The 26345-nt window shown below is 38.3% G+C and overlaps 1 protein-coding gene across 3 annotated transcripts in view; it reads right to left on the bottom strand.

The window, feature by feature from the left end:
• The window catches only part of MTMR4 (myotubularin related protein 4), a 53367-nt gene that overhangs the window by 11511 nt on the left and 15511 nt on the right, over positions 1–26345 (bottom strand). For all 3 annotated transcript variants that reach the window (XM_081942398.1, XM_081942400.1, XM_081942399.1), the window contains 10 exons: positions 12982–13071; positions 7042–7158; positions 5687–5769; positions 4925–5091; positions 4611–4707; positions 3728–3841; positions 2225–2421; positions 1839–1967; positions 1292–1403; positions 469–664 (listed from right to left, as the gene is read on the bottom strand). In XM_081942398.1, the coding sequence (XP_081798524.1) occupies positions 469–664; positions 1292–1403; positions 1839–1967; positions 2225–2421; positions 3728–3841; positions 4611–4707; positions 4925–5091; positions 5687–5769; positions 7042–7158; positions 12982–13071 (1302 nt within the window). The remainder of the gene's footprint in view (positions 1–468; positions 665–1291; positions 1404–1838; positions 1968–2224; positions 2422–3727; positions 3842–4610; positions 4708–4924; positions 5092–5686; positions 5770–7041; positions 7159–12981; positions 13072–26345) is intronic.

Below are 26345 nucleotides of genomic sequence, written 5' to 3'. Positions count from 1 at the left end.
TATCTTTACTATGAACAGAATATATACTGATCTAATCTACTGAATTCTAAATTATCTTTGGAATCTTGTATCATTATCTATTGCATTTGCTAATTGATTCCTTGCAGAAACTTTTAAAATCAGGCTGTGACTGAATGGAATTAGCTTTAAGGCTACAAACTGCCCATTCCTGCTTTTTAAGCTACGACACACGCTATATAAATAACAAAATCATGTGTAAATATATACACATATGGCATGTATTGTTAATCTTAACTGACTGAATCTTGAAATAAAAACACAGGCTTATCCCAAACCAAAGAAAAAATAAGACAAACGTCTATTGTCTCCAACTCAGATCAGTCAGACAAAAAGATGAAAAAAGATGCTTTGCTTTAGGCAATTCTGTACAGCATCTTCCATGTAAGTTAAAATTCTCCTAAAAGTTATTTTTTCTTCTGAGCTGCTAACACAACTGAAGCAGAATACCTCCATAGTTCTATAATAGGGATCCAGAAGAATCTTTGCCAAGGCAACAATCTGAGGGGTCCTGTCCCAACCATCAGAGCAGTGAACCAACACAGGGCGTCCTTCTCGGTCAACAGCATTTGAGACCAGCACAGCTGCCTTCAGCATGATGGAGAGATGCTGTAGCCACTTGGTGCTCTCTAGTGCTGATAGCCAGCTGAAATGGATCAATGAAAGAAAATGCATAAAGATTATGGCCAATATAAATTTTTTTAAGTGCTGGAAACAAGAAATCCAAATCCAGCTTGTGCCAGATAGAAAGTTTTCACTGAGAAAAGGGATGTGCAAAATGTTTCAAAATCAAAATGTTAGTTTACCGATTCTGGAATGTTACAAGTTTAAAACAGCTTTACTTCAAATTCAAAAGTTTCTAAACTATTGAATCATTTAAAATACATTGCTAACTGTACATTGATGGTGTGCATATAAAAATATTTTTGTTTGACTGTGTTGAACCTGCCCTTAATCAATTTAACTTAGTGATGGAGTGCTGTGAAAGACCAAAGGAAAAAAAGTAGCCAAAATTCCCATATTATTTGCAGTTATACAAATATCTTCGATAATTTTTCTCTATCAGAATAATTATGTATCCCCCACATATAAACCTAATGAAAAACAAATGAATTATACAACAATGAAGAGATCACTCTGCACAGGATAAATCTTCAGAGCATTCCTCTTTTCTTTCAGTTCTGGCAGAAAGAAAATCTGTGTTTTATAATCCTTCAGATAATGAAATTCCATAAAGAATGTAGCTATTTGACAAATGCTACTTGGAACTTACTTGCTAGGATCTGGCATCTGACTGCATACTGCCCTTAGGTACTGGAAGCTATTACGGATGGAATGAATGTTAGCCATACCCATGAACACCACTTCACAGTTAGGGTAATATTCTGAAAAATGTCAAATAGAAGGAGAAAATTAGTTGGAAAGTTAAATAAGCCTATCTGTCACATAAAATATCTTCACCCATAATCCTCTTTAAGGGAATAATTCATACTGACCTATTCATTAGGAATCACCGGTATGATTATGATATGTATATTGGAAAGGGTACCTTGTGATTTAAATTCCATACAAACTCAGTAACTTTATTATTTCAAATGAGTTGTAGTTTCCAATACATCGTGTGGATTTTTATAATTCAATGGCTCCACTTTAGTCAAACGAGCCTCCTAAAAGCTCAAGAAGTTGGGATGGAAGTAAAAGTAGAACCTTGGTGGAGAAGGTGCTCAAAAATAGGTTTTGTTTGCTTATGCACTCTTTGTAAGTAGGGTGCAACAGTGAATAGGTTGCCTAAGAAAACCAGAAGAACATCATGCTTATACCTTCACATTCACAGCCTCCTCCTTTGGCTCTGTTGGCAACCGCTGCAGTGTAGGACCGAGCATCCAAAATCAGCAGTTTCTGAGGTGTTGCTGAATTCTCTACACTTGAACATGCCGTCAATGATGAATCTGCAAAAGGTCAAATAGGAATTTCTCATTTCTTAAACACATAAACAGTTTGATCAACAACACATAATTCAGAATGCTGAGATCATCTGAGGTCACAAAATCTGGTTACATCAGATATTGTCATCCATCCAAAAAGTACAAAAAACTTTCTGTTAATATTAAGTTTTGCCATGAAAAATTCACCAAATTCTGTCAAAGGCAAGGTAGCATTTGTGTAGCAATGGAAATTAGAATGGAAATAGAATTGGCTTACTTACCAAATCCTGCATCGCAGGCCTCATTTCCATCACTAAGCCCAGACGGTGGGGTCCCTCCAGCCAGCCTCTGTCCAGGGTTCAAGGCACAGGCTTTGGCAATGGAAGTTACCAGATATTCATCATCTGCATTGCGCCAGCCCCACCAACTGATCTCAGGTTGACTGCAGCGTGCGATCACTGCCCCATTACGCAAATGCCTAAAAAAGAAATTGAGTCTTATTAATCTTAGAATGTGAAGTGTTTCACAAGTTGCAGTTTGACTGAAAAGCCAAATGCTCCTTTCATAATGGAGAAGCACCACCAAGTATATGCATATAATAATAGATTGAGATGAGGGGTCCTTGGTTGTTTTCTTGCAGACGTTTCTTTAATCAAATTAGGGGGTATGAAATGTCTGCAAGAAAACAACCAGGCTCAGAGAGTACCAAGGACTCCTCATTTCAACCCTGAGCTACATTCTCCTTTATTAGATTAAGGAGAGGATTGGTGAAATTTTGACTGGAGAGCCAATTTAAGAGCAGGCAATATTCCTGATCCTCAAGATCTGCTTAAATGTAACTCCTATCATCATCATTGTAATACATCCAGAAGACACAAGTTGAACTAGATTTCAGATACAATAGTAGATTCAATGAGCAAGTATGAATAATATTTTTGGCTAATGAAGGGAGATGCAAGAAACAGTGATTTGAAGTCACACACACACAAAGGATTTGCTTAGCTTCCAAATGTGCATTAGAAAATTGAAACTATATAATCTGAGATAGCTGTTAAACTCAAAATATGATACTCTTTCCTCCTAGTAGTACCTGTATAGGAAGAAGGAGTATTAGGTATATTTTCCACCTCTAATTATTTACCAAACATAATAAAGATGAGTGAGTGAATGAATGAATAAATAAATAAATGAAAAATCTCTGAGATAAGTAGACAGGCACCAAATTGTGCTTGATATAATGTATTATCTGATACATTCTCATTTAAATCTCCATGATCTATCATAAAATGATATTATAGTTTCAGTAATGAAATCATTTAATGCAGGAATGTCAAACTCAAGGCCCGCATGCCAGATCCAGCCCACGGGGTGCTTAGATCTGACCTGCAGGCCTGCCCTGGAACTGCGAAGGACCAGTGAAAAAGGAACTCAGAGGGCCGCATGCTGCAGGAAGCCGTCGCAGCTGAAAACCGAGCCTGGGTGGGTGGGGGTGCCCCCAACATATGTGACATCAAGCTGGCCACATTCACCGTAGCCATGTCCACCCAGCCCTTGAGATCAAACACAGCCCTGATGTGGCCCTCAATAAAATAGTTTAACAACCCTGATTTAATGAAATAGTGTCAATAATGGAATCTTAAAGAAGAACATGGCTACACAGTTAAACAAAAATTAGAAGAAAGAATACTTTATCACTAGAGTATTAGAAAAAATATCCTAGTGATAAGATTTCAGTTGACACATAAGTCTTTGCACGGCCTTATTACAAGACATGAGTTTTGTACCTATAAACAACCACTGGAATCCTCTTCCAAGATCTAAAAGAAGCTACATTCTCCAGTTCCTTGTCAGTGATCCAAACAGGAACCAAAAGCTTCTGTGGGTAGCTTGTACATAATCTAAGGAGGAAAATTAAAACTAATGATCAGAAATTGCTTATGGGGCAGGGGGCAAGAATAAAAAAACAAGATCAAATTCTAGTTCATATGAATTAACTAATTAATATTTTTGATATTTTCAAGTTTTCTTTCTTTTACATAAATAGATAAGATGACAGATTATCTTAGTTCATCTATAATAGTGTTTCTGAACTCTGGCAATTTTAAGATGGGTAGACTTCAACTCTCAGAATTCCCCAGCCAGACACTGATCTATAATCGTACAAAAGCAACAAATACGATTTTGTACTAATATTCATCTAAACCGCAGATCTGATGTTCTTTTGGATGGACATAGGAAACTTCAAAGTTCACATTATTGGTGACATTATGACTGAAAACTGTTAGAATCTCAATAAACATAATAATGATAAGAGCAACACCAATTTTAATTTGACTTAAGGCACCAAGGATAGAATGACAAGCAACAATAGATAAGGGTCCCTCCTTTCAGACTTGCAATGTGATGAGGAATAAAAAGACGTTCTTGGGATACGTTTGCGAGGTACAAGTGGGAAAAGGCCACTGTAATAACATGTAAAATAACAATGAATGCTATTTTTGTTATCGTAGGATAGATATTTTAATATTACATTAGCTTGAGCTGCTTTACATGTTGTCTAGCTATAACATTATATTGTTACAGCCTAGCATTTACAAGACAGAGGATATAATGCTGTTGATACCCTCCCCCCTCTTTTGCAGTTATCTGGTAAACTTAGAGGCTCACTTGTAGTTGTTGTTGATGTCAGAAACCCTCCACACGTTCTGCAAGTCAAAGCCCATTCGAGCTAATTCCATTTCAAACCGATATTTTACATGGTCTCCTGCAAAACAAACAGTAGCTAACAATAATCAACAACAATCAATTCTGTCAGAAATTATGACAAAATAACTCAATAGATCTCTGTAGTACAATATCAAACTAGGAATTGATAGAATTGGTTGCATAACTAACTCTGGACAGTGACTTTCAAGAGGCTTGGATCTGTAGCTGTAGATGCAACTATATGTCATATCCTGATGTAACTCGTAAGAGCTTACCTGGGCGGCAAAGGTGGGCATGCTGATCTTCCTCATCAGTACAAACTCCTAAGCACCAGGCATGATAAGCAAATGCAAATAGATCTTCTAGTTTGGTGGGGCGTGCAATGGCTCGGCTCAGCCTTTTCAACCATTCCTGGCATTGCTTAAACGTAGAGAAATGGCACCTACAGGAACAGAAGTACACATGTATACATTCAGTGCCTAAGAAAGATGGTCTGACAAGGGAATTTCAGGTAAACTCCTGAGGGGAAAGGGAAGGGAAAACAACCAATTGAAAAATAAAAATGCTAGGGACTCCCTGACACAAAGGACTGCAGTGCTACTTAAATCACTTTAAAAACTTAGCAACGATCACTAACAAAAATAAAATAAAAGACTTTTACAAAGATCTATTAATCGCCATCCACTGTGGCAGAAACAGAGCCTTTGCTTATGTATATTTTCCAAGACTCTTAGCTGTCCACTGCTGGAAAGCAAACAGATTAAAGAATTTTACTTTACTTCATGATGGCAGTTTCTATGTTTAGAATGACAGGAACCTGGCAGCATCATGGTTCAGAGCAGAAGTAAAAAAAGTTGTGGTATCCCAGTTTGTTGCTGGATTACATTTTCCACCAACAGTTATGCTGGTATAGGTTGTCAGAAGCTGGAAATCAAAAACATCTGCAGGCCACATGTTATCCATCTCTAGTTTGAGCGAATCACATTTACTGACTCTCACCAAGCTTTAAGAGTAGGATGTTATTAGACATCTCCTACCTGACTACTTTGGAATCTTTGCAGACAATATGGAGCTGGAACATATCCCGACTCTCCACGCTTTCCATCATTCTCAAAGGCACCTAAAAACAAAGGCAAGGGATGAATGAGCAAATTTGTAGACACTCAAATAGACAATAAGCTAACCATATATCTTATCAAGTATTCTAATAGTATTATGGAAACAGCAATATTTGTTGTAAGTTATAGTTGGAGAAGGAATAAACTCAATTTGGCATGTAGCAGATTTCCTGAGTAATGCAGGAATAGTACTGAAGAGACATCAAGGCAGTTTCTAACTTTTCATCTTTTTCAAATGAACTTTCATTAACAACTAACCATGTCGATCAATTGCACCCTCACCTGGATTGGGAGGTCATTCGGAGTCACAGAGGATTTGCTTAGATGGGCCTGTCCTTAAAAACCACTCAGAAGCACAAAAGTGTCAACTATTCCTAAATGCAACAGCACACACAATTATGGAGACAGCTCATAAGAGCCTTATAACACTTTTGTTCTATAACTGACTAGTTACCAGAAGGCTTCTGGGTACAACTCAATGTGATGATTATTACTTACAAAGCCCATAGCACAAGGACTGTTATCTAAAGGACTATCTGCGTTCTGTGGCTTTGATATGGCCTGTATGATTTGGCAGAGTTGACATGTTCCAGGTCATATCCATTAAGTAGTGTCATGAGGGAGGGAAGGAGGAAAGGGGATAGATTAAATTGTCCAATGTATGGTTAAAAAAAAAATAGCCAATGAATATCGGAAATGTATCAATCTCAGTGCAATTAGAAACAATGCTTTATGATTGAATATGCCCAGGTTGCTCCTTTCAAAGCACATGGCAATCTGAAGCTACAGCTTTCCCATAAACAAAGCAAAGATCATGCTAGGAGTTTGCCTTCATGAAGACAATTCTTGCTTAAAGAAATAATTCCTTAACCCAAATTGACAAATATTTTCTTTGAAACATTTTGCAAGGCATGGTGATACCTCACTTGAGATATCTGAAGCTGTCTGATCAAGAAAGCTAAAGGACAGGGCAGGGATCCCCAACCCCTGGGCCTTGGTCCATTTGAAACTGGGCTGCACAAGTGGTGGATGAGTGGCAGGTGCTTGTGCTTGCCTACGCGCATACCACTCATACCAAAACATCCTCTCCCCCACCCCTCAAGTTACGAAGCTGGAAAGGTTGGGGGCCACTGGGACAGGGGACTCTTCCAAGTTTGCTTTGCAGCTTAGCGAGAAGATAAGCTACATAATTTGTTTCAAAGAAAAAAAAAGATTAACACAGGAAACTTTCAGTTCTTCCAGAAATAATCACAAAATATATTAAGAAGACTTACATTGATTACAGAGTCCTTAAACTTGATATGGAGCCGGTAGTTAGAGATGGCAATGATGGCATCACTTGCATGGCCCAGATATTCCACACCCTCTCCTTGTAGCACAGTAAATGGAACCTAGAAAAGGGAAACTCACACTTTAAAGTAGTTGCCGATTAACCAGTCAAGATTACGGAAATGTAGTATATCTCTACATAACCAATGGAATGCTCCGTTCAGAAAGAGATACGATTACCTGTAAAGGCTACCTGAAAAACATCCTAGAAGAAGGTTAATGGCAAACAATTTCTCTACTTCTACAAAGACAATTACTTGGTGATTTTCATCTGATCCCCAAGACTAGTACTTTTGAGAAATGACTTTAATTTAGGAAATTGGTTTTGCTTTAATGTTTTGTACTTTAATCTTCTCTTTTAGCTTACATTTTTTAGATTATGATTTTGAAATATTTTGTGAACTGTCCTGGGAATGTTTTTATTTTGAAGAAAGATACTGTACCCTATTTATATCATTTAAATAAGTAACATTTCTGGTCAAAAGCATTGTCACTGGCACCTTATTAGGAAGCATATAGAGAATGACATCATCTATTTGGAAATGACTGGAACAAGTAAGAAATACTATAATAAGAAAATCCTAAGAGATTTATATCATGAAGAATTATACCAGCTCTATTATGTATTTATAGTGCAAATGGATGCACAGCAGTTAAAACTTCTGATGTATGCACCCTTCATAAAAATAAAATTAAGAAGTACTTTCATTTTCTCCTCAGTTCTAAAATAATCTCTATGGACATATTTTAAAGTGACATAAATAATTAATTGTTTGAAAGGGCTTTGTTGTTGTTATGCACTGCATTTGAATTGAACTAAAAAAAAACTTTTTTCCAACTTTAATATTAAAGGGATGTCTTTCCTATGGGCTAAACATGTTTTTATTTGTTTTTTATTGAACAACTAGAAAATTTAACACATCCAGTGTTGAACAGCGGTCAGAATATTCCCGCAAGACTGGAGTGCAATTCAGGCTATGCTGCTTCACTCTGAAAAAATACAAGATGAAATATATACATACATACATACATACATACATACATATATAGACTTGGAGAAAAATACATCTAGGGAAAAAACAAAAACCCTCCCAAACAACACTGAGTGCGTATATGCATTATATATTCAAACATGTGCTGAGTTACTGAGAAATTATATGTTTAATATATCCAAAAGGAAACAGGATAGCAACATTTACAAAAACCAGGGCATAGTTTTCATACATCAATTAAAAAAAACTTGTTCTATCTATTTCACCCATGGTTGAATATACAGATCTAATAAGAGACATAATTTAGTTTTTCAGTGTTTTGCGATAATAAAAGTGGAAATGAACTAGAGCAGTGGTCGGCAAGCCGCGGCTCGCGAGCCAAATGTGGCTCTTTGCACATTTTAATGCGGCTCTTCTGTGTGCCGGGCGCCCGCTGCCCTCCCTCCTCTCGGACTTTGGAGGGAAGCTTCTGCAAAAGCCAGGGCATGACAAGTCTCCCAGGCTGTAATTTGCCGAGCTGTACGCGCGAGCCTGTTTTCCACGACGTGGAGCAGCGGCGAGATTCTGGGCGGCGAGCGATGATTCCGGGGGCCATCAGTGGGGGGGCAGGGTCCCCCCTCGCGTTCCTCATCTTCCCGGATGGCCCCTGGAATCATCGCTCGCCGCGCAGAATCTCGCCGCTGCTCCACACCGTGGAAAACAGGCGCGTGCGCACAGCTCGGCAAATTAAAGTCTGGGAGACTTGTTGTCACTCGCCTTTGCAGAAGCTTCCCTCCGAAGCGTTCCGAGGGAGGGCTGTAAACTTCCCTCCGAAGTCTTGGGAAGTTCTGAGGAGCCCCCCAAGGCAAAACGCCGCTGCCAGGTACCTAAAAGTACGCCTCTGATTCGTCTCTGTCAGTCTCTCTCTGATTCCCTCTCTCACTCCCTCTCTCTGTCTGTCTGTCTCACTCACACACACACACACACTGTGGTCACCTTGTTGACCACAGTGTGTGTGTGTGTGAGTGAGACAGACAGACAGAAAGAGGAACAGAGAGAGGGAGTGAGAGAGGGAATCAGAGAGAGACTGACAGACACACACACACACACAAACACACACAGAGACAGAGAGTGGGAGGGAGGGAGAGAAAGATAGACAGACAGAGAGAGAGACACACACAGAGTGAGTGATTAAGTGAATGAGTGAGAGACAGACACACCCACATACACAGAGTGACAGAGAGAGAGGAAGGGAGGGGAGAGAGACAGAGGGAGAGACAGAGACAGACACACACACACAGAGTGACAGAGATGGGGGAAGGAGGAGAGAGAGACAGAGATACAGAGAGAGAGACAGACAGATAGACACCCAGAGAAAATGACAGAGGGAGACAGAGAGGGAGGGAGGGAGAGAGAGACATTTTAAAAATGCGGCTCTCCAAATAAATTTCAATCGTGGTTTTGGCGAGATTTGGCTCAGTTGAAAAAAAAGGTTGCCCACCACTGAACTAGAGGAATTGTATCATTTTATATGCTTTAGAAAATAACCCAATAAAAAAGCTGTTGGGAAAGACTGCTGGGTGATTTTCCTGAATTCTTCAAACATTTTTAAACAGAAGGGCTGACTTACTGGACAATGTATACTTATTTACTTAAAACTCATCCAAAACAATTTAGGGAGATTATAATTCATATAGTGTAATTTTACTGCAATAAAGTGTCACATGGATTATCTTCATAGTCTGTTCTTGATGAATTGCTGAATTGGGTCAAAAAGATTTGTTGCAAAGATTTCCATGAGATTCACCTATTTCAAATTCCGATAAGTTTTCTACTTCAATTTTAAAAATTTGTTTAATGAATCTGGGTTGTGATTGTAAACATGTTTTAAAAGTTATCCTGGGAAAGTCTTTATTTTGCATATAATTTCAATAAGTAAATAAATGACATCCCTAATGAAATGCACTTTCACTAACACCTTGGTAGAATATTAGCAGAGAATGAGAACCTCTGCTTGGCAATTATCAGATAGCAAATAAAGGATATATTATAAATACAGCAAGGTCTAACATCACTATCACCATCTGGCATGATCTCAACTTTACTGTTAATTCAAAGAGACACCAGTTGGCCCTAGTTTTTATATAATTTCTTTTATATTGCCCTCCTACTCCCGCCTTCCAGAATGAGCCTTTCAGTTTCTTTACCCCTCAATTCTAAAATAAGAACTTATATCTGGATTTTAAATAATTATTAAATTATTGAGGGATAACAACAGTTGATTTTCTGAAAGTACTTGCTGTCAATCTGATGAGACCCAGTGTTCATAGTACTTAAGATACTGAACCAGGTTCAGCAGAGACCTAGATTCTTCCCCGAGCAAGGAAATCAGCTGAGACCGTAAATCAGTCACTCCTTCTTGGCTCAAACACAGTGGTGGATTAAGGCTCACTGGTGCCCTAAGCATTGACAAATCTTGGTGCCCACTCCTTTGTACATACTGTACAAATCATTGTTGTTTTTTTCTTTCTCAACTTTGTGGTGCCCCCTTTGGGCCTGGTGCCCTAAGCACCTGCTTAGTCTGCTTAATGGTTAATACACCACTGCCTAAACAGCATCAGGCTCCACTGCATGCTGGGTGAAAAATGAAACCCTTGTCACATCATGCACATTAATAAGCTTCATTGTAAGAACTAGGTAAGTGCAGTGCAAAAGGGGCATACAAAATAACTGAACAGGACAAAAGCTAAAGAGAACAACAACCTGGTTGTCAATCTCCATTGCATTCAAGATAAAGTGCTAAAGGCAGAAAGCTTTGTTTCTGTTTAAGCCTTCCTTAAACAGAAAGCTTTTGTTTGAGATTTATTTATAGTTTTTGTTTGAGATTTATTTCTTTGTTCTGGTTAACTGGAAAATTAAAACACACCAGTCTGTATGAAAATGTATAGGGGATATTAAATTTTCACAAGAAGTATAGGGGATATGAAATTTGCATGTGTACTAAAATTCTATATTTTTTCACAGCTCATTTTATATCTTTGAAGTACTTTTTTCTCTTACAATTCTTTATGGCCAAAATGATATAGCAAAATTGAAGAAAAGTTCAACAGTACTTCACAGGAAGAAGACTTGAATGGCATTTGAACAACAGTAAGTACTTGCAGCTACTGCTGTAGGCATACAATGCATTCAGAAAGTACTCGGACCCCCTTCACTTTTGCCAATTTTGTTATGCTGCAACCTGATTCTACAGCTATTGAAATTCATTTTTTTTCTCATTGATCTGCACTCAATGACAAAGTGAAAATAGTATTTTAGAAATGTATGTAAATTCATTAAAAAGAAATAACTGAAATATCACGTCAGCATTAAGTATTCAGACCGTTTGCAACAACACTTGAAATTTAGCTCCAGTACCCATTTCTCTTGATCGTTACTGACATGTTTTTATACCTTGACTGGAGGCAACCTGCGATAAATTAAATTGATTGGACATGATTCGGAAAGGCACATGCTTCTCTGTAGAAGGCCTAACACAGCTGACAATGCATACTGTAGTAGAGTAAAAGCCATGAGGTCAAAGGAACAGCCTGCAATGCTCAGACACAGGATTATTGCAAGGCACAGATCTGGGGAAGGGTACAGTTAAATTTCTGCTGCACTGAAGATTCCTAAGAGCACAGTGGACTTCCATAATTCTCAAATGGAAGAAGTTTGATACAACCAGGAATCTTCCAAGACAGAGTCGCCTGGTCAAACTGAGCAACTGGGGGAGAAGGGCCTTAGTAAGAGAGGTAACCAAGAACCCGATGGTCACTCTGACTGAGTTCCAGAGATCCTGTGTGGAGGTGGGACAGAGTTCCAGAAGGACAACCATCACTGCAGCCCTCCACCGATTTGGGCTTTATAGCAGAGTGGCTAGACAGAAACCTCTCCTCAATGCAAAACACATGAAAGCCAACTTGGAATTTGCAAAAAAGCACCGGAAGGAGTCTCAGGCTGTGAGAAACAAGATTCTCTAGTTTGATGAAACCAAAATTGAACTCTTTGGCCTCAATTCTAAATGTTATGTCTGTTGTATATCATCATGTGGACAATATAATCTCAACAGTGAAGCATGGTGGCGGCGGCATCATCATGCTGTGGGGGTATTTTTCAGCAGCAGGGACTGGCAGCCTAGTCAAGGTTGAGGGAAAGCTGAATGGAGCAAAGTACAGGGATATCTTCAATGAAAGCTTTTTCCACAGCGCTCAGGATCTCAGACTGAGTTGAAGGTTCACTGTCCAACATGACAACAATCCTAAGCATACAGCCAAGACAACACAGAAGTGGATTAGGGACAACTCTGAAGGTCCTAGAATGGTCCATCCAGAGCCCTGACTTGAATCCTATTGAACATCTCTGGAGGTACCTGAAAATGGCTGTCCACTGAAAGTTGCCATGCTACCTGACTGAGCTTGAGAGGATTTGCAAGGAAGAATGGCAGAAAATCTTCCAATCCAAGTGTGCAAAGCTTGTCACATCATACCCCAAAAGACTCAAGGCTGTAATTGCTGCTTCAACAAAGTATTAGTGAAGGGTCTGAATACTTATGCCAATGTGATATTTCAGATTTTTTTCTTTTTAATAAATTTATAGACATTTCTAAAATTCTGTTTTCACTTTATCATTATGGGGTACAGAGTGTAGATTAATGAGAAAAAAATGAAACAACTTTAGAATCAGGCTGCAGCATAATAAGATTGACAAAAGTGAAGGGGGTCTGGATACTTTTTGAATGCAGTGTGTATTTTAGTCTCCTCAATTACCAACTGTATGGAAAAAGATATTTTGTGCATCTTTTGTCCCTACCTCAGACATATGATTTTGTATTATACACCATTCCTTTGTGCTAGTGAAACCCAAGTAACTTACCTGTAAAGACTCTTCTTCTTTAATCAGTTCTTTATATGGGAACAAATCCTTAGCTTGGATGTATTCTAGACTGGGGGGGCCTTCTTCACCCTAAAAACCAAACAGAAAAACAAATGCTTAGAGATGCACATGGATCATTACCTGACAAAATATATCAAACATTTACTTATTTCTTTATGAATTTCATCTTTTTACTCAAGGTGTCACATAGTACTGTCTCATGGAATTTTTGATTCATATATGATACATTGCATTTAGATATAGTGATTGATCAATACAAGTAGTCCTTGACTTACAACAGTTCACTTAGTGACCATTCAAAGTTACAAAGGCATTGAAAAAAGTGACATGACCACTTTTCACACTTACAACTGCTACAGCCACCCCATGGCCATGTGATCAAAATTCAGAGGCTTGGCAACTGACTCATATTTATGATGGTGTCTCAGGGTCATGTGATCCACCTTTTGTGATCTTTTGACAAGCAAAGACAACAGGGAAGCCAGATTCATTTAACAACTGTGCTATTAATAACTGCTGTGATTCCCATAACAACTGTGGCAAGAAAGGTCATAAAATGGGGCAAATTCACTTAACAAATGTTTCACTTAACAACAGAAATGTTGGGCTCTGTTGTGGTCGTAACTCAAGGACTCCCTGTAGTTTCCCAGTGAACTCATATGAATGAGGGTGGATATTAATCAGAATTCTCTATTTTGGGCCCATCTCCTAACCACTACATCCCCACTACTCTCATACGCACAACCCACATATAGTGTTGATAAGATGTCTTGTATATATAAATTCTCCAAGCACACAATATCCATAAATACAATTTAATACTTTTACTAAACATAATATAGATGTACAATAAACCAGTTTGGAATTAAAGGCAAAAAATATAATCATTCCTAATCAACTAGCAATTCCAACAATGTCCCTTTAGCTCCTTCTTATAATTAACTGGCCAGGGCTAGCTTCACAAACATTCATGATGTACAAAAATGACATAGCGTAGTAATAGTAGCAGCAGCCACAACAGCAGTAACAACAATTTGGAAAAACAGCTAAATTTCTTTAGCTTACAGTGGAACTATTTCTGTATTTCTATTTTACAATTGGAACTTTCGGCCTAACCTCTACTTGGGAATGGGATCTTCTGATATTCTCCCACAAACTTAGATTTCTGACCTAATCAAAGTCCACTACAATGATATTCTATTTTTAAAATATATATATTTTTATTATAATTTCAATATCCATGCTTTTATTAACAAAGTAATAAAAAGTGCAAAGTAGCTATTTTTAAAGTTCTAAACAATAAAGTTTCCTTAACATTGCTCTTATTTGCCCAGGAAAGCCCTTGGGCAGTTTCTTAGGTGAGATTGCATTTTTCTGTTTCAAATCAATTTTTTTCAGTATACGGAAGAAGCTCTTAAGTAAATAAGCTATAGCAGCTTTGCATGATTGGAAAATACTTAAAATTCTCGAACTAGCCCCAGGATTAGCCTGCATATTTTTACATGATCATGATGGATAAACATGAAGAATTTCTATCTTGTTAAAACTGTTTGGAAGAAAAAATAGACTATTAAAGGATAACTATTCACCTCTAAAAAGAATATCAGAGAAATCAAGGCATTACATGTATTTGCAAATCATATTATCTGGCTCTAAATTCTATGGATTTTCTTATAATGCCTGGTATGTTTTCTTAGAAAATACTAAGAGGAAAATGGATTTAATCCTAGATTTTGTTGATAGGACCAGCACTGAACTTTAAGTCCATATGCACTACACTGAAGAGACCCAGTTTCCGAGGGGGGGGGGGGGGGAGACAACAAGGAAAAATGTCTGTCTAAAAATATTGACGCAGATGGATTATTAGTTTGAGCTGGTATAAAGTAATTTTGTATGAGACCTTTCATCCTGATATATATGTTTTTGATGTAGATCATGCTGATATAGGTGGTCCAGTAACCGGAAATGTTCCTATATTCGTGTGTGGAACAGGAACAGTATTCCATTTTTCTTCATTTGATATAAGATTTTCATTGCCAGGTATAATCAACTGTTATCACTAAGAGCAGCATTAAACCAGATATTAAAATAAGTGCACAGATTAAAAAATGGTAAAGCTGTTGTGGAGCTAGCATAAAATGTTAGCTCATTATAGACACAAACATTTCCATTTGAAACTGGAGACACTATTTTCTGAAGTTGATAACTGAATGTATTTATATTTATTTATCTATCATATCTAATAACTACCCATCTCCCTCACATAGGGACTCTGGACAGTGTAAAATAAAATATTAGAAGCATAAAAACAATATATAAAATTTACAAGAAAGAATGTTAAAATTATTGAAACAGCCCTAGTTATGTGCTCCTCTCTGCGCTCCAAGAAAGCATGTGTTTTTATGCCTTTCTTGAAGGCCAGGAAAGTAAAATTAATTAGTGATATGGAGGTGCTTCCTGCTAATCCAGTAATCACTTCTGCCCTCAGAAATCAATAAAGTATCAGTTCATCTAAATATGTTTTTTTTAAAAAACTCTTGAAAATGATACAACCCCTTGAAATTCAACACTAAAACACCTATGTACATCAATCGTTCTAAATATTTCACAGGTTTTTTAATATTTCACAATATCAATAAATTCACATTTTATTAAAAAAAATATTAGCCATTTGAAACTGAGGAAAAAAGGACTGAATTAAAAAAAATCAGGGAGAAAGCTGCTTTCAGTAACATATAGTTAAAATTTAAGAGAGCGGTATAAATTAAACAACTGTTATTTCTAGTCAAAAGTTATTTCTCCTATAAATAACTATCCAATATATCTTGCATACGCTTGTGCAAACATACAATACACAGTATGTCAGGTAGCAATGGATGTGATTCAAGATGATAGCGCCTAACTCATGATAGGAATACTCTTAGCATAATGGAGTTGTGTATTAGATCTCAACATCTTGGTTGGTCCCTAATATACAAATAAATAGACGCAAAGGCTAAGTACTTTATTCTTATCATGCCAGACTAATCTTATTGCATTCTTTGACAAAGTGACAAAATTAGTGGACCAGAGGAATGCTGTCGATATAGTTTACTTGGACTTCAGTAAATAAGGTAGACCATAATCTACTACTAGATAAAGTAGAAGAATGTGGGTTAGACAGCATCACCACCAGATGGATTTATAACTGGCTGGCCAACCGCACTCAACATGTAGTCCTCAATGGAAATGCATCTGCATGGAGGGAAGTATGCAGTGGAGTACCCCAAGGCTCTGTTTTAGGTCCAGTACTCTTCAACATCTTCATCAATAATTTGGACGAGGGGATAGATGGGGAACTCATCAAATTTGCAGATGACACCAAGCTGGCAGGAATAGCCAACATTCCAGAAGATAGGCTTAAGATACAGAAGGATCTTGACAAACTTGAACATTGGTCACTATCTAATAAAATGAAATTCAATGGTGAAAAAAGGTTCTACGTTTAGGCAAGAAAAACAAAAGGCACAGGTACAGTATATGTAGTATCTTGCTCAATACTAGTAACTGTGAGAGGGATCTTGGAGTCCTAGTGGACAACCATTTAAATTGAGCCAGCAGTGTGCAGCAGCTGCCAAAAAAGCCAACACAGTTCTATAAACAGAGAGATAGAATTAAGATCATGTGAAATGTTAATACCACTTTATAATGCCTTGGTAAGGCCATACTTGAGATACTGCATTCAGTTTTGGTCGCCATGATGTAGAAAAGATGTGGAGACTCTAGAAAGAGTGCAGAGAAGAGCAACAAAGAGGATGAGGGGACTGGAGACTAAAAAATATGAAGAACGGTTGCAGGAACTGGGTATGTCTAGTTAAATGAAAAGAAGGACTAGGGGAGACATGATAGCACTGTTCCAATATCTCAGGGGTTGCCACAAAGAAGAGGGAGTCAAACTATTCTCCAAGGCACCTGAGGGCAGAACAAGAAGCAATGGGTGGAAACTAATCAAGGAACTAAGAAACTTAGAACTGAGGAGAAATTTCCTGACAGAACAATTAATCAGTAGAACAGCTTGCCTCCAGAAGTTGTGAATGCCCCAACACTGCAAGTCTTTAAGAAGATGTTGGATAGCCATTTGTCTGAAACGGTATAGGGTTTCCTGCCTAGGCAGGGGGTTTGACTAGAAGACCTCCAAGGTCCCTTCCAACTCTGCTATTGTATTGTATTGTATTGTATTGTATTGTATTGTAATTGTATTGTATTGTATTGTATTGATCATTCCCAATGACATTTTACTAATAGGAGACAGGCAGATATGCTCAGAAACATCCCATCATATAGGATTAAACTGCTAAAACTATTCTTAATCTACAACTATGTGTGTTCACACACACTTTATCATATTGGTCCTGGAAATATAAACATTGTAGGCTGTGCCAAAGCTGCTACACAGACACAGATACACACCCCTTCATAGATACCTGATGTCACTTTTCTCTCATCTAAATACGTGCTCAATATTTTTCCCATAAATAGCACAGGTTTTCATATCTTAATTAAATTAATATTTCTCTATTATATTTCTCGATCCTGCTACTTACAGTAAATGAAACTAAACTGGTCTCCCATTTAGGCACTGACCAGATCCAGGCCTATAAAGCCTGAGACCACACCTCCAGGGAAATCAGAGGGCACAGATCAGTCTTTTGCATCCATTCCCTTTTATAAATCTGTGTATATAGCACTTTTATTAATTATCATGCCAATTGGATGGAGTGAATCGTACAATTTCTGTCGTGCTTTTAACATTTGCGTCTGCTCTGTGACTGAACAAATGTTTCCCTACGGTTGTCCATTTAAACCTCTTTTTCAGACACACTAGCAACGGATAGGTTCTGTGCATCTTGGGCACCGACACAATATCATCAAAGCTAGAATCAGGACAACTTTTCACCTATATGACATTGTAAACAGCTAACTAACCTTGAGAATCCTTATGCCTCCCAGCAAACATTCCCATGACTTCTCCAACAAACCCATGTTTTCAGCTAAGTTTTATTCTTATTATGCTTCTTCCTCAAGTTTTTTTCTCAGCAGGTTCATGTCAGAATCCTAGCAGGATGTACTCTGGAGGCCAGAGGTTAGTAGAGCACCATGCTGAGTAACTGTACTGAGAAATGCTGCCAAATGCTGCCTACCTTACGAGGCCAGCTTCAATTGGTATGAAGTGGGTATGAAGTATGAAGCAGCGTACTTTCCATCTTAAGGATTTAATACATGCTAGCAAGCACAGTGGGGAATTCTAATAGGAAGACCCAGGTCTCAGTAAACCTAACCCATCTCTTTGGCAGCTACGTGGCTGTGATTCAATGAAGTACAAAGCAGCCAGAAAGTGGGAATCACAGGTTCTGTAGATGGAATGTGAACCTGTTCTCAGCAGGCCAACATCAATATACAGGAATACACCGATGCCCTAGATTATGAAAGCCAAACTTCTCCTTGTACATTTTGCTCAGACAGTTTTCTTCAGTGAGATCACTGGAATAAATTTGGCAACCCCAACTGGAGCTTGTAAGGTCTAGGTGAAGATGTGGTACATATTCTGGGAATTATTCAAAAAGAGAACTAGGATATCAACAAGAAGCAGGTAAAATGAAGATAAGGAAGAAGAATGGGGAAGAGAGCCACTCCCCAAGCATTAGGGAGAGCCGTAAAAAGGGCCAGATGTCTCCAGGCAGACAGTACGTTTTCTTCCTGGCTCCGCAGCTCCACCCCCACCCCAAAATATCAAATGCAGAGAGAAATGCAGACTGAGAAGCAGCTTTGCATGCAGTCATTGGAGAGAAGAAAAGGGTGGGAAATGGGAACCTACTTACAAAGCAGTTCAGCATGGAACAGGAGACACGGCCCGGCAGAGTCATGGTTGTTTCCAAAGCAGCTTGCTGTGCCTGGGGCATGCAAGTGGCATTGCTTTCCCCTGCCCCCCTTGGCATCAATGGCTCAGGCAGACGGACTATGAGAAAAGCAACCCCCTGAGCACGGCTAGAGCATCTCTGTCGCCAGAGACGGGAGCAGGTGCGCTGGCTGCTTCAGCAGCTGCCGACAATGGAGGGGAGGGAAAGGCGGGAGAAGGAGGAGGAAGAGAGACTCCACCTCCCTCTGATGAAACGAAGATGAAGCTCTGCCATGCTAGGGGTTCCCTGACAGCAAACACAGAAAATGGAGTCATCACGTCAGCGACGGAGGAGAATTCATGGCTCTGCAATTCTCATTGTCCTCTATCGTGGGGCTACAGCACAAGACTGTTTGGTATGCAGCTTAGCAGCCAGGCAGCATGTGCAGGAATGTCTGGGAACAATAGCAGCCGCCACCTAGCTCAGTATATTACAGTAAGGGAAATATGCAGTCAGGATTCAGCTTGGTGCTTATATTCCCAGAGTAAGGATGGAAATCCTCCTGGCAGAGCTCTGCCAAAGGGACACAGGATCTGCCAGCTCTGCTGCATAGCTAGCTAGGCCTGCAATCTCCTCTGGCCATGTGCCAAAGAATATACAGCTGACATCTCGGAAACGTCCCCAGTTCACAGAAAACCTGACACAATCAGGGAACAACTGTGTACACAAATTGTATATTTTCATTTTCATTTTCAACATGTTCTTTGACCTATAGCTAAAGCTTTTCTGGGACATACATTAAATAGACAAAATTAATTTTAAAATACCATAATACTTAAATTTTACTCTAAACTGGCTTTCAAAAGCTATGCCTGTGGTAGTTATAAGGGAAGGGATTTCTTTGGGTTTGTTACAAACTCAGAGGCAAACCTACAGAATCACAAAGGGACTACCAAGGTGATCTAAATCAGTCCCCTCATAATACAAAAGTTCATCCTTGTACCATACCTGAGGTGTGGTCTGCCTGAAAATTCTAATTAAACAAAAAGTACAGGAAGAAGTCCACCATTTTGAAGACCAAGAGAAACTGCCAGTTTCTACAAACATACATAACCATCACATTATTGCTTTTCAAGGTAAGCAACATTGTATAGACTAGAGCATAGAAAAGGAGGAAGAAATAATAAGCCAAATAATTAAAAATAAATGTACGATTTTTCTATGCCTCCATCCTCCATTCAAGTAGTTTACAGAGGTTAAAATAACAATAAAACAAAAATAGTGTTTACTTTTCCACAAAAGACCAGGCAATAAAAAACAAACACACAGACAAATGCACACACATTGGCATACATAATATATATGTACATGTATACAATCGGTCCCCAAAACCCTTCTGGAAAAGTCAAGTTTTTACTAGTTAGTTATATGAATCCCATTAGCTACATTTATAGTTTTCATACCTTTCCTTTGTACAGTCATTTACTTTTGTATTCAATCCTTATTCTTTCAGCACTCATTCATTCCTGACCATATCTTTTCTTCCTTATCGCATACACTTAAATTTCCCATTGCATACAACTTACTTTTTGTTTTCTGAACACTCGATATGGGCTACGATATAACGAAATAGGAACCTTGAATTGAGGAAGAATATCCTTACACATAGCCATTATTTAGGCATTTATTCCTTGCAACAGAACACAATTAACTCATTATTTTTCAATCATAGTTTTCATGCCTTAATATTCTTTATCCATTTTCCCATCTTATAAACATTTTTCCAAAATATTCAAATTCATTCATTTGCTTTACTGTAGATTTTCATCATTTACTGTATATAATTTGCAATTACCCCAAGGCTCTCTTTTAGGCCCAGTACTCTTCAACATTTTCATCAATAATTTGGACGAGAGGATAGATGGGTAACTCATCAAATTTGCAGATAACACCAAGCTGGCAGGAATAGCCAATACTCCTGAAGATAGGCTAAAGATACAGAAGAATCTTGACAGACTTGAACATTGGGCACTATCTAACAAAATGAAATTTAATGGTTCTAAATTACACCATTTTAAAAGTAAGGTTCTACATTTAGGCAAGAAAAACAAAAGGCACGGGTACAGTATATGTGGTATCTTGCTCAATAGTAGTAACTGTAAGAGGGATCTTGGAGTCCTAGTGGACAACCATTTAAATATGAGCCAGCAGTGTGCAGCAGCTACCCAAAAAGCCAACACAGTTCTAGGCTGCATAAACAGAGGGATAGAATCAAGATCACGTGAAGTATTAATACCACTTTATAATGCCTTGGTAAGGCCACACTTGGAATACTGCATCCAGTTTTGGTCGCCACCATGTAAAAACAATGTGGAGACTCTAGAAAGAGTGCAGAGAAGAGCAACAAAGAGGATTAGGAGACTGGAGAGTAAAACATATGAAGAATGGTTGCAGGAACTGGGTATGCCTAATTTAATGAAAAGAAGGATTAGGGGAGACATGATAGCAGTGTTCCAATATCTCAGGGGCTGCCATAAAGAAGAGGGAGGTAAGCTATTCTTCAAAGCACCTGAGAATAGGACAAGAAGCAATGGGTGGAAACTAATCAAGGAGAGAATCAACCTCTGTCAAGTTGCTGCAAGACACATGGCCAACTCACCATGGAGATAAATTGCTGCGGGCGGCCAGAGAGAGAGCTGGGCAGGTGGATGGGCAAGCAAGCAAGCGTTGGGCGTTGGGGCAGGCACTGGGGAGGCAGCGGCAGTTGGGTCTTCCCATTTTCACACACACACACACACCGCCCACCCCGATGCACTATGCACACTGCCCACCTGCTCACCTCTCGCTCCAGCCACCTGCGAGGTGCTAGAGATGTGTAGGGGATGAGTAATGGTGTGACAAATTTGGGGAGGATGCTCAGGGGTGCATGAGAGGCATGGCATGGGGGTACATAAAAACTGTAGTGCAAATGCAGAGAGCCTGGGAGATGATGCATAGGTGGAGGAGACTTAGCTCAGGGACTTGCAACCTTTAACCACTGACTTTCTGGGGAAGCCAATAAAGAAGCCTGCAAATGGTGATCATGTCATTGTGGAATGCTGCAATGGGTCATAAGTATGAAACAGTTGCCAAACACCCAGATCATAACCTTGTGACTGCAGCAATACTGGTATTGCCAGAACCTCAAGGACCATTCATAACCACCATTCATTCAGCATTGTCATTGTTTCAAACAGGTCAAGGACTATCTATAAGTCATAAGTCTGAGAGCTTAGCAGGAAGAATAGCACCAATGTTAAGGATCTCAATATTCCCAACAGACAATTAAGGTATTTTTCTCTCTCTTCTGAAATCCAATGATGATTCAGACAAAGAAAAATGACCTCAAAAGAGATACAGAATGCTTCCAATGCCCCACTTATGCAATGCTTAAAAGAAAATGACAGGAACAGTAGTTTATATGCACAGCGGGCAGAGTACAGTTTCTATAAAAAATCTTCAGCTTGAGAAAGTTATTGATGTAGGCTTTGTGTGAAACACTAAGATCATGACGAAGAGTTTAAGTTAATGTGCATTTTCATAGAATCACAGTTGGAAGGAACTTTGGCAGTCATCTGGTTCACTTTTTGCTCAAAACAGATTCAGCAATCCAGGATGCTGTAGTAGTAGTAGCCCTTTCTCTCTGGCTTAAATATTTACCCCTTCTCTTGAGCCCTTGATACCATAGTTCTTTTAATAGCTAGACTCCTCAGAGATAGTCTCCAAATGAAGCATTATCACCCTTTTTGTTTAAGCTGCCACCACCTATTTCAGTTACGGGGCAGATAAAAAGGAAATTATCTTTATTTTCTACTATCGTATTTGTAAGTAATGCGGACACATTTTTTAGTTATGTCTTGCTGGTGCACAGTACCTAGGGACTGGCAATGATGAACATAATCAAAGATACAAAAGTATGATTTTACTAAACTGTGACCCTTCAAAACAAAACTACCCATCTGGACACCAGAGAGAGTGAAATGCTCTAGGGTTTCCTGCTTTAGCAAGGGGGTGGACTAGAGACCTCTAAGGTCCTTCCAACTCTGTTATTCTGGCCACTGATGATTCTCTACAGTGATAATACTTTGACACTAGGGATCTGTGTTTAAAAAACTTTTCCTCAATATGAATTCAATGTGCTACACTTTTTATCTCATTAATCATCAACTATTCTTCTCCCAACTAACTTCCAATGACTAGAAATTCACCATATTCACAATCTATCTTGTTTCCCATTCTTAATCCTTCCTGGTTAGAAAAAAGAAATGTAAGAAACCTAATTCTTCAAGGGAGTCAGCCACTATAGCAGTTACAATGTCTCTGACAGAAGCTATAACCTTGGAATTCAGTTCCATTGCCAATTAGCTCATCGTTAAGAATGCCCCAATGTCACCATAATTTCCATGGTTCTGGACTTATACTTCGAAACAATACAGAATAAATTTGTTCTATCCACAACAGGCTTTCAGGCAGTGGTGGGATTCAAATAATTTTAACAACCGGTTCTCTGCCCTAATGATTTCTTCCAATAACCAATTCACCAAACTGCTCAGAAAGTTAACAACTGGTTCTCCTGAACTGGCTGAATCCCACCACTACTTTCAGACAACACAATTATCATAGTTTTTTTTTTAATTTGCTCTTTTTCTTAGCATTATTATAAGACTTGGTTTCTATCATTCATTATCCAGGCTGCTCTTTTCTGAACATGCTATTACAAGTTGTCCTCAACTTATGACCACAATTGAACCCAACATTTCTGTTGTTAAGCGAGACAGTTGTTAATTGAGTTTTGCCCCATTTTACGACCTCTCTTGCCACAGTTAAGTGAATCACTGTAGTTGTTAAGTTAGTAACATTGTGGTTTAGTGAATCTGTCTTCCCAACTGACTTTGCTGGTCAGAAGGTCGCAAAAGGTGATCACATGACCCCAGATACTGCAACTGTCCTAAATATAATTCAGTTGCCAAGTATCTGAATTTTGATCACGTGACATAAGGATGGTGCAATGGTCATAAGTCTGAAAAGCGCTCATAAGTCACTTTTTCAGTGCCATTGTAACATTGAATAATCACTAAATGAACTGTTGTAAGTCAAGGACTACATGTATGTGCAAATATTCTTAAAATGCAGCACCTAAAGTTCAATTTAACATTCCTCATATAGCCTAACACAGAATAATGGATTATTACTTCCTGTAAACTAAACACTATTTTTCTGCTAATGCAGTTTGAAAATTATATAAATTTTCAAAAGAGCCGTATTATTCACTGAGAACACAGAATCTTTTTCACATGTTCTGCTTCCAAGATAGATGCTTCTCATCCTATATCTACACTTTCAAGTTTTGTATCTAAATAAACATTTTCACATTTATTTGTTTTGAAGTTAATCATTTAATTTGAACCATCAACTTTTTGTAAAATCTTGTTGCATCACTAAAAGCATATGCAACTGCAAGATTTGTAGATTAGAGATCAGTTTCCATAGAATGTATGTATTTATTTAAATTTATATTTTGCCCGATCAAGCAATTCTAGGCAACTCACAAAATAAAAACAACAATATCAAACATTAAAGTGATAAATATTAACATTAAAAATAACAAAGATGGCTAAGGAAAGAAGTAATATGGGGTGCATGTAGAATCTTTTCTAATTCACTAACCACCTGCAGTATAGAATACCACCATCAGGACTCCAGACCAATCGGCAGAACCAAGTTTTAAGGCCCTTCTGGAAGGCCATGACTTGGGGTGGGGGAAATCTCAGTTGTAGGGGCACAATGTTTCAGAGGGTGGGAGCCATGTAGGAAAAGGCTCTCCTCGTGGACCCTACTAGCAAGAATTCCTTGACCAACAGGGTCTGCAGCATGCCCCTTCTGTCAGCGAAGGTGGGGCAGGCCAACCCCACTGGGGTGAAACAGTTCCTCACATAAATTGTGTGAGTATGCTTGGAATAAAACTAGACCTCGGTGCCCTTAAGTCATACTGGCCAACTGCTTCAGACCTTCCCACTAGCAGAAAGTGCTGCATGAGGGGTAGGTAACCAAGCCTACAAATTCTTTAACTTACTAAAAAACATTATGTGAAAATGCCACAATGGGAAGTCAATATCTGTGGGCCCACACAGTGAAGATCATGGCATATGAAAATTGCAACCTGTAATGAAAAAGGAATATATGGTGTATTAACTAATGAATGAACTGCAAAATAAGTTTGAATGAAATAGTTTTTCTGTAGAATAAAATTCATAAATATGTTCAGGGAAGTAAAGGGTAGGTTTTAATTATGAATGAAGGCATTAGACTATCAAAAAGTATGAATTTTATTGTGAGTTCATATGAAAGTAGAAATCGATAGGTGGTAAGTTACACTTCACTGAATGGTGATAATGGAAGAATCAGGGATGAGTTCTGTGAAAAGTTGCAACATTCTAAGTCAGGGGTTCAAACTTGCAGTGTCACGTGACATATCACAACTTTTTTCCCCTTCGCTAATCCAGGTGTGGCCAGTGCATGATGAATCCAGCCCACAGGCTGCGAGTTAACACCCCTGTTCTAAATGCATGAGAATGACATGGGAAATACAGAAAAAGTTACTGGACCATTTAGAAACTCAAGAATGAATAAAAAGTTATTATTTGGTAAATACCTGCTTAAGAGAAGTGTCTGTTTCAAATACATAAATTTAAATTTAAATTTAAGCATAAATGAATCCATGTATGGAAAATCAATTGGAAAGCGTGGCTGTCTGTATTTTTAAAATGAAAGACTGAACAAATTAGTCAAATGCTATGAAGTGCTATGATGTTCTTGATATGGGACAGGTCATAACTTGGCAGTATCCCACGTTCCAAGTATTTTTAGATCTTGGGAAAAATGATATGCAAGAAAAGGAAAAATGTGAAAGGAACTAAGAGTGACTGTTGGAAGAGCAGAATGACTATTGGAAGAGAAATGATAACTCCTATATGCAGGATACAGATTAATTTTCCAACAGAATGAAGAGAAAGCAGAAATAAAGAAATATGGTGTAGAAATTGTTTGGAACACAATGAAAGGATGTGGAGTTATGTTAGTAGGAAATATGGATGTTTAATGGAATAATGAGTAGAAAGAAACTGTAAACTGAGGTAAAAGATACAAAAACTGTTGAAAATGGTAAAAGAAATGTGAAGATGCAAAGAATGTGGTCAATTTAATTAGATTTAATTAAAATTAAAAAAATATTTTGGAAGAAAAGGAAAAAACCTAAAGGAGCCTCAAGCAAAATGAATGGAATTTAAAATAAATATGATGGGATGATTTGGGATGAAATTAAGCTAAAGGAATGTTGGGAGGAATATTTTAGAGAACTGTATGGGAACAATAATTGTATGGCAAAGTAGAGTTGAAACAAATCCCAGAAATGTTCATGTCCATGAAAAT

This window comes from Natrix helvetica (assembly GCF_964273705.1).
Source record: "Natrix helvetica genome assembly, chromosome: 2".
Lineage (NCBI taxonomy): Eukaryota > Metazoa > Chordata > Lepidosauria > Squamata > Natricidae > Natrix > Natrix helvetica.
This window is presented reverse-complemented; position numbering and strand designations above follow the sequence as displayed.